The 9,254-nt window shown below is 36.3% G+C and overlaps 3 protein-coding genes across 3 annotated transcripts in view; 2 read left to right on the top strand and 1 right to left on the bottom strand.

Annotated features, from left to right (window-relative positions):
• The window catches only part of LOC119832608 (O-acyltransferase like protein-like), a 15,216-nt gene extending 11,661 nt beyond the window's left edge, over positions 1-3,555 (top strand). The window contains exons 10-12 of the mRNA XM_038356293.1: positions 1,337-1,517; positions 2,201-2,340; positions 2,596-3,555. Of these exons, the coding sequence (XP_038212221.1) occupies positions 1,337-1,517; positions 2,201-2,340; positions 2,596-2,757 (483 nt within the window). The 3' untranslated portion in view covers positions 2,758-3,555. The remainder of the gene's footprint in view (positions 1-1,336; positions 1,518-2,200; positions 2,341-2,595) is intronic.
• A 2-nt stretch (positions 3,556-3,557) lies between these two features.
• Positions 3,558-5,687, bottom strand: LOC119832618 (small nuclear ribonucleoprotein Sm D3). Its single transcript, XM_038356305.1, has 2 exons — positions 5,242-5,687; positions 3,558-4,121 (listed from the first exon to the last, which is right to left on the bottom strand). Exons 1-2 carry the CDS (start codon positions 5,549-5,551, stop codon positions 4,039-4,041), a joined length of 393 nt encoding a protein of 130 aa, XP_038212233.1. The 5' UTR covers positions 5,552-5,687; the 3' UTR covers positions 3,558-4,038.
• Positions 5,688-6,296: 609 nt separating this feature from the next.
• Positions 6,297-9,254, top strand: part of LOC119833660 (zinc finger protein 287-like) — a 4,014-nt gene continuing 1,056 nt past the window's right edge. Inside the window, exons 1-6 of the mRNA XM_038357779.1 lie at positions 6,297-6,568; positions 6,707-7,048; positions 7,830-7,997; positions 8,303-8,435; positions 8,629-8,758; positions 9,201-9,252. Coding sequence (XP_038213707.1) covers positions 6,413-6,568; positions 6,707-7,048; positions 7,830-7,997; positions 8,303-8,435; positions 8,629-8,758; positions 9,201-9,252 — 981 coding nt within the window. The 5' untranslated portion in view covers positions 6,297-6,412. The remainder of the gene's footprint in view (positions 6,569-6,706; positions 7,049-7,829; positions 7,998-8,302; positions 8,436-8,628; positions 8,759-9,200; positions 9,253-9,254) is intronic.

The raw sequence follows: 9,254 nt of genomic DNA, 5'->3' as shown, positions 1-9,254 counted from the left end.
TAACTACCCTCTCGGTACCTCGCGGGGGGTTTTCGTTCCCGACCGGCGCGCGAGGTTGCCGCACCGCTTCGCGCTATAGTTCTCTATAAAATATAAACGACGTTAGGTGTCAGAAAAAAAGACATTCGCCATATTTATATAATAAATAAACTTATTGCGGCAAAGGTTCGCACAATTTTTAATTATTAAAATGACACTGGTAATAATCAAAACTCACATAAATATCATACAGAAGATATATAAGTACATCTGCTAAAATATTTGTTCAAAACATCGTGTGAAATCTTATTATATAATATTTGATTGTGGTTAATGGTTTAAATTTGCTGAAAGTTAATTGAGGCATTGAACATATCTTAGGTATCTTCTACTATAGATCGTGTCCTTTTCTAAAGAATTACTATACCTATTTATTATTAAACCTATGAGAAGTCCGCAGTATATTATAGAAATTAATTATCATTACTTTACGAAAGAAGGTCACTGCGTTCATTTTTCGATTTACCTAAATACCCACGTATCTATAATGAACGTTTTTATTAAAATTATGTTAAATCATTTTGCGACTTCAAATTACTTTCTTTCAAATGTTACAGAAATAGATGTATTTACCTTTATTGTACTGTATTAGAAGTTACAATTTTTAATGGAGTGATGGATTGAGGTTGGTTATATTCTAACAGCCATCATTTTAGTTTTTTAATTAATAAAATTGATTACAATGCTTACAAGGTATTATTCAGAACCAGAAAAAGTTATCTAACACCAGTGTATAAGACTGTAGGTCGATAAAGGGTCTAACTAGGTCCCTAGACGCGGGCTACTTTCACTAACTAGCAACTGGTTAGGTTTGGTTGGTCTCAGCTCGCTTGCCCAACGCGGATGTCACCAACTCAACGGTAAAATGCAATTATTGCTGTGGACCAACGAGATCTTGATGATAAAACCGTCAAATTCTGTATTTTGATTAATATTTATTATCGCTGGACGGGTTCCCTTCACCTGCGATAATAGCTAATATAACAACGTCTAAAAAACATCTAACTTTGAAAAAAAATAAACCTACAGTATAAAAAAATAAAATAACATCTTAACCTTATAATAATTTGACTTTATAAAAATAAGATCAATGTTTTAGTGGCATAAAAAGTTATTAAGTTTGAGAGAGCATTCTGAAGAATAAATGATTTTGTTACATGGATTGTACGTTTGTTTTACGATTGTACATTACGATTGTAGCAGTCATCGTAGCAGTAGGCATAATATCGAACTAAAAACTCGTTCTTTCGACAAACATTTTCTAGAACCTACTTAATGGAAACTATTTATTTATCAGTTATTCCGCTGGATATCGATCCTGAGCGCCCCAGCGGCGCTGTGGTGGGCGGCCGTGGAGCCGCTGCTGGCAGGCGGCGACGCGCGCGGCGCGCAGGCCAACGCTCTAGCTGCTTATGAGAGACCCGTCTTCCTTCTGTTTGTTGTGTTGGCGCTTTTGGGCGCTATCAATGGGGTTAAGTGTAAGTTTATTATAAGGCTTTGCTATTGACTCTATTTTCATCGCTGAAACCAAGGTTCTCAATTAAACTGTTTTTATACCTCGATAACTCCAACTGATAGACGGAATTTTCAACCGACTTTATAGGAGTTATCCTAATTAGTTTTTTTTGTTTCTTAGCATATAACTTTTTACTGGGTGAACCGATTTTATGATTCTTCTTTATTTGAAAGCTGGTGCCTGCAATGGGGCCACCCATTTTAATTTAGGCTAGTTCCGACAATGTGAACGCGGTTGTTTTTCATAAAAAATTATAAATTTTTGGTGTTGATAAGGAACTATTGGCATTTTGCTTTCTCCAAGGATGTCGGGGACACTTTTTGCAGAAAAAAACTATCTATTTACCAACTAATGCTTTTTTATGGAATCCTGATTCCATATTCCATTAATATGAAGTACTAAACACGTTTAATTGATTATATGACTCAGCAAACTGTCCTAAATTATTGAAATACCTACACTCCGTTCACTTACCAAGCAAGATAAAGCAATAAAGTCCTTGTGGTTACCTGTAGCACAGTTCAATGCTGCACTTAACTCAAGCAATAGCCAGCGAGCTATTTAATATAATTCTGGATTCTCTTTTTATTATAAATGTATTGTATTAATTATCATAACGAGTAATGTTTTTCCTGTACGCCGCAGCCCCCTGGCGTTCATGGTTATCCCACTTGGGCGGGATTCTACCGCGTCTCTCCTTCGGTGCGCTGCTGCTGCATCTGCCCCTCTACAAAATCTTCCTGGCCACCAGAACGGCGCCGATTCAATTCGACCGATGGTCTACGGTAAATATCATTCATAAATATTTAAAGATACAAGAGCATTATAAGTACAGAGCAGTAATTGTAAGTATTTTTGAGTAAAACTGTGCTTAACTGGTATATCGAATAGATACTCCCTATTAGTTGAAAAATACGCCGTTTTGTAAAGAGAGTAGACAAAATTGGTTTTTCTTATAATATTATATAATGTTATTAATATCAAACCAATTATGAAGAATGAATCATTTTTTAATCATTTTTATTTTGTTGGCTTTCCAGCCATTCGAGTGGTTCGGTATCAGCGTGGTCTCCTACATCGCTGCGATACCGCTCGCCCTGCTGGTGGAGCTGCCGGCGCAAACGCTTTACAAGGAGCTCACGACACGACGACGGGAAGAGCACGACCCGACACGGGAGAAGCTAGATAGGAACGATATGTGATACAATTGTACCATTTACATTTATGTTCTTTGAAGCCCCTTACATGTGCTCTTTATAGGCGTATCTCCGAGACCTCACTCAGTCGGACGCCGAAAACTATGGTGCTAATGTGTAAGATCTGTCTGTCGATTGAATCTCTTAGATTTTTTAAGAAAATGTAATGCATTCGATTTGCTTCGGACAGATAATAACTAGTGAGGAATGTTGTGTAAAAGCAATATTTTTACCTATTTGTCTACCAGTGCTATATTTATTATATTAAGTGGTAAACGAATTCGTAACCTTAATCGATTGGCGATTTTTAAAGCTCTATGCACTTAGCATAGAGCATTAAAAATCTGCTAAATGTAAAAACTACAAATTCGATCTTTGTGAATAAATGAAAATTGACGTCTTTGTTTCCTGTAAATAGTCGACTGCTGAAAAATTAAGTGTGCTTTTTGTTACCATAATATATTTAATTAAATCTTATTTTATTCATAAGTTTAATGCAATAACATAGTATTATGTGTGGGGTTGTAAGCGTAATTTAATGCCTTAGATAAGTGGAGAGATACTTGAATTATTATTGTATTTTTCAGTAAACAAAGAATTTCGTATTTGAGACTCCCAATTTAGTTTTATTGCTTTTATCAGTCTATCACTAAATTTACAATTAAGGCTCGAGATGGTTTATTGCAAAAGTATCTTAATTTAAATAATACATTTGATCCACATAATGATGATAACTTATGTAGATAGTTAGACTGAAGTCTCTAAAGCGGTGCCTAGTATGATTAAGGAATTAAAATCTTATAATATTTGGTTGTGTAATTTATTGAGTCCTTTCTCATATCACAAGTCACTTTACACTAAAACACACATTGCCACATACTAACAGAGAATTGCTTATAATACCGTGGTTGTAATTCAATCAAATAATTCATTGAACAGCCTCAAGGGTTGAGAGACAAGTTCATACTTTTAACATATATTGGAAATCCTCATTTTAAATAAGTAGTGATAGTATGGGAGAGATAAAATGAAGTTACAGAGTCAATTTAAGCGACTCATATAAATATTTGATAAGAATTAAGAGCCATCCTATTCTTGGTTGTATTTTATAGTACAAATTTCACTTTGCCAATAGTATATTTACTATCGCTTCTCACTCAACGCAATGCAATGTGCATTTCTCTCAATTTTACAAATAATTCCTTCATACATTATGGACATATGGCAAATACAACAACAGGATTACAAGCAACACTCAATAACCGATCTCAAGATATTAATATGTGGCTAGCGTCGCGAGGGCCCCGAGCCGCCCTGCCAGCCGCCGCGGTGCCCCCCGCCGCGGCCCCCCGCCCGGCCCCGACCCGCCGCTGCAAACAACATTCATATATTCAATTTACATACTTTATAAAAAGAATAATAGAGATATATATTTTTTTATAACAACTATTAATAATAAAGTAATTCAGTAAATTTTCATGCTAAATGCCAAGTGACAAGTAACATACTCCTCTGGATGAAAAAAATATACTTTATTAGAAATACATAGCCAAATAATAAATAGTTAGAAAATGTTCTACTCGGTGTATCAGCAACTTTAAGTTGAAGTTGAAGAAGCCATTTTTACTGTTAAAAATGGCTTCTTCAACACACAGTAAATAACTCAATATGAAAAGTTTTTTTATGAATTAAACCTCATATAACTTGCACATCAAGAGAGATGAAACATGAGTTATAGATTTCAACTTATCAAGATTTACTTAAGAGTTTTATTCAACATAAAGAGATGTTTATTTATATTTACGACTAGCTGGTACATAGCCTATGTCACTCATGGTGAAAGAATTTTTGAAACTGGTCCAGTTGTTCATGCATGACAGCGTGACCAAGGGAAATAGGGACTCATTTTTATATATAGCTTAAGAGAGGTCAAATAAATATACTCAGTGAGAATAATCATTAATAAAGGGAAAGCATGTTCGGAAGCAGCATGTCGGAACTTGCTAATTACTGACTTATTGAGGCAGGTAAGATTTAAAGCAATGGCGATTTTCGTCATAGGTTTTACTTCTTTTCTACTACTAATTCAAATACATGGGAAAACTGCTTTTTATAGACCCACCACCAACATATGATTCTTTGTTATTGTACAAAATTGGGCCATCATAGTATGTTATTGATTTCTAATTAATGTGGATATAATAATTTTGTGTTGAGTGCAATATCGTGCTTAGTGTAGAATTGCATATCCTATAACCAGAGATCTAACAATTAACATAGTTTTGAATTCAATGATATATATTTTCATATAATGATTTGAATATACAATATACATGAAATATATAATATACATGAATTTGATACTACTAGTACTGATACTACAGAAACAGCTCTGTTATAGATATCAAAACATTTCGATGTGTATAAATATTGTTCAAGCGATTAAATTTTATGTATTAAGTAATCAAGTAGACAATATGAACATTTTACCTTGTGCTCGCAATATAGCGCTTTTGCCACGACCAGCGGTCGGTTTATTTCCTTGTCGTTTAAACATTGGAGCATTCTTCAACATATCTGGTAAAATCAGAAAACGTATCTTGGACCCTCTAATGTAAACATTTTCGAGTTGACCAATTCGACCGTCTCTATACGTTACTGTGACCATGGTCATTTGGCAATTCATGTTATCTTCGGCTTCAATTAGTTTCCCGCGATAGACTTCGCCGGTATTTGTTTCACAAGTTACTACATGACCCTCGGCTTCATGTAATACTTTAATAGGCACTCCAATAGACATGTTGAATAACCTAGTTTCACAAATCTAAACAGAACTTATACTTAAATCTGGTTATCTCCAGATGAAAAAAGATAAATTTATGAAACTTTTCGACGCTGAAAAGCACAAACAAACAATGGCAGATACAGACCATAGATGACAGACAAAATATAAACAAAACTTTATTCTAGCACAGATAATCGAAAAAATATACGTATGATCTAAGATTAAAAATAAAATACAGTATACACAATTTTAACAACGAATGACGAAGGTAATAGGAATGCCTTGCGAAAATGTGCTGGCAGAGCCTATATTGCTGTGTTGGTCTAAGTAACCAAATAAATTAGAAAGCTGACTTTAAACAGGTTGTATCAGAATAAACTAATTCTTGAGACAATTTCAGTGAAATTTGTTGTTCACAATATAATGTAGTGAGTCGTAATGTAGAGAGCCATTACTATAAATAAGAAAGTGTTGAAATGTTTTTTAGTATTTGAATAATTGTTTATTTTAGTTTAATTATTTGTATCACAGAGAATTATATAAATCATTATTAATTATTAATCAGCCATGACTGTCCCACTGCTGGGCAAAGGCTTCTCTTCCCTCAGTCCACATCTCCCAATTTAACATACAATAAAAAAGACAATCTACCTACTAACATTTTTGACTTTGGCTTGAAGGTCTCGTACCCAAGCAAATAAATAAAAAAAATAACATTGACTTTGACATATTCACACGATAATACGATATTTTCATTAACAATTGTCAACAATGTTATTTGACACTTCGCATAAACTTAGTTTGTATTTTATATCACCCAGCCCGACAAGCTAAAAAAGGGTTTACTGTTTGATAATCCTTATTCTTAGTTCAGACATGGCTACAACAATAATGAAACTAGAAGTAGAGTCAGAAACATGTTCAATATGTGGCAGTGGTGGAGAACTATCAACTCCAGAAGAGTACGACGCGGGCGCGCTTTCAATGCAAGTGCCCCTTAGAACTATGTTACTGCAAATAAACAACAATAAGGTACATTATATTGAAAATTTCTGGAAAAAAGATTTGATTCTATGATTACCAAGAATTATAACGAAGGAAACTATGTTTATTGTTTATAGTATTTTTAATAAAAGTTCGCGGCTTATAATTTATGATAATGATTTTCAGGTTGTACCAGAAGGACGTTTCTGCTCCAGTTGTATCCGACGCACGGTAGACGCCTACGAGTTTAGTTCGGCGCTCTCGGCGCGCTCCGTTCCTCCCTTGAGTGAAAAAATTCGAAACTTACGAAGAAAACTGTTAGATCTCACTCAAAAAATAGATGTATTCATTGTGGTCGGTGGGCCTGGGGTGAACTCTGGTGGGTCTTACAGTGAAGATGATTTGATCATGGTGGAGAAGGATGCATTAGCTGCAGCTGCATCTCTAGATGACGAAGATATGGAGAAGGCTAGAAATGCTGTTGGAGAGTCAGTGTACCAGTGCACTGTTTGCCCTATGTCATTCCAAGTAAGTTCTTAATGGATATTATATTTTTTTGCATTAATTTCAATCAGATATCAAAATAATCGCATGTGTATTAAAAAATTTGAGTGAGACACACTGCTCTTGTCTTTATTTGTATAAATTCATATTTATCCTGTTATTATAGTACAATAAATTATTTTCTGTAATATAAAGCTTCAGAATTTGTTTGTTTGAACACAATAATCTCAGGATTGATCGGGCCAATTTCAAATATTCTTTCTGCATTGAATTTGTCACAATCCCTGAGTGCTATCGGAGTAATTTGTATTAAATGCGAAGTCAGGGTGGATTGTTAGTCCAGATACATAAGTAAAGGGACATTGTCTTAAGTGCAGCTCTTACAACTGATGAATGAATTTAAATGATTCTTGTTTTGTTGGATTTGACTCTAATTGACTTAGGTTAAAAACTAATAATTATTGGGAAATATTACAAAAATATTTGTTCATCTGGTCTGACCTAAGGTGTCATAAATCTGGCTCTTGTGAAATTTATAGAAATAATGTATAAGATTCTAAAATTCTTATCAAAGGGTTGTTCTTATAGGCGTTATTAAAAATACACTGTAGTATGTTGTATTGTACTTTCTGGCCAATAAGTTGCAGTAGTTCTCATTCTTGTTATTACAATTATGATGTTCTTTATGAACTGGCAAGCAGTGCAATTTTGTGCCCGAATTTGTCCAGTTTAATATAATAATGGGTACATTGAAGAGGCGACAAATGATTGCAATGATTGGTGGTTGATGGTAATGTTCTGTCAGCGCGCGAGCGAGTACCGCGCGCACGTGTCGCAGCACGGCGAGGGCGCGCGCCACTCGTGCTGGACGTGCGGCGCGCAGTTCGGCTCGGCGCCCGCGCTCGCCGACCACGCCGCGCTGCACGCCGCGCCCACCGCGCAGGCCTGCCACGCCTGCCCGGCCACCTTCCAGGTTATATTATCTGTGTGGTGTTTTTATAGTGATATCTAACTTTCCGAATCAAATTGTATAGTACCTTGTTTTTATTTTCTAATGTTGTTTGTTTATATAATGCAAAAAAAATCAAAGTTAATGAACTCAGTAAGCTCATTTTGCTTGAATTAATATATAATTTTTCTGTAAAAATTGTCTAAAATGGATTATGTAAAATGTGTAATTCAAAACCCCTGAATAAAAATATTTTAAATAACTGACATGATATATAGTATAACTGTTTACCGAGTGGATATAATAGCCTCGTGTTGTGTGTCGCGCAGACGGCGGGCGCGGCGCGCGCGCACGCGGCGGTGTGCGCGGCGCGCGCGCGCTGCGAGGTGTGCGGCGAGCTGTTCCCGACGCGCGCGCTGCTCGCCGCGCACGCCGCCTGCGCGCACCCGCCCTCGCTCACCGGTAACGTTTCACACTATTCTAATATATTAGACACATTTTCTTTTGTTTCAGTAATATATCGCATATTTAACATATCGATTACTTTAAAGACTAGTTGGATAAAATATGTAATCAATTTTACTGATGAACGATAATGCCGCAGTAGTATCTGCGAGGTTTATATATAGGATTTTAAAAATCGGTGTGCGCATAGAGCCGGCGCTGTGCCCGGTGTGCCTGTGCGCGGTGGGCGCGGGCGCGGCGGCGGCGCACGCGCTGGCGCACCGCCAGGCCGACCGCTTCGTGTGCGGCTACGACGCCTGCATCCTGCGCTTCCCCACGCGGTGAGTCGCTCGCGCACACACACACACACACACACACACACACACACACACACACACACACACACACACACACACACACACACACACACATACACATTTCTGTAGTAAAGTTTTCACCATCAATATTGGCAGACCCTGTATACATGTGACTTATTTCAAATAATCCGACTATAAAAGATGGTTTTTAAAAGTATTTTTAAATTTTATTTATTACATTTAGTAGATTCATATATATTTTTTTAACAATACTCACATCGAGTCATTTGGTGGTTCATCAGAATCATAACTATATCTATAAAGTAAAACTATATCTAGACTAAGTAGATTGCGCTATGGCACCTCTCATCCGTCTTATTCAATTATTGATTTATTATTTTATTTAATTGTTTACTTTTTCCAAAACTATACAAATATATATTTTTATTTATATGCACACCCACAGCAACGACCTGCTCGCGCACATCCGCTCGCGGCACGCGGGCGCGGCGGGCGCGGC

This window comes from Zerene cesonia, chromosome 2 (genome assembly GCF_012273895.1).
Source record: "Zerene cesonia ecotype Mississippi chromosome 2, Zerene_cesonia_1.1, whole genome shotgun sequence".
NCBI classification, from domain to species: Eukaryota; Metazoa; Arthropoda; class Insecta; order Lepidoptera; family Pieridae; genus Zerene; species Zerene cesonia.
Note: the sequence above shows the minus strand (reverse complement) of the source record. Positions and strands in the feature narration are given on the sequence as shown.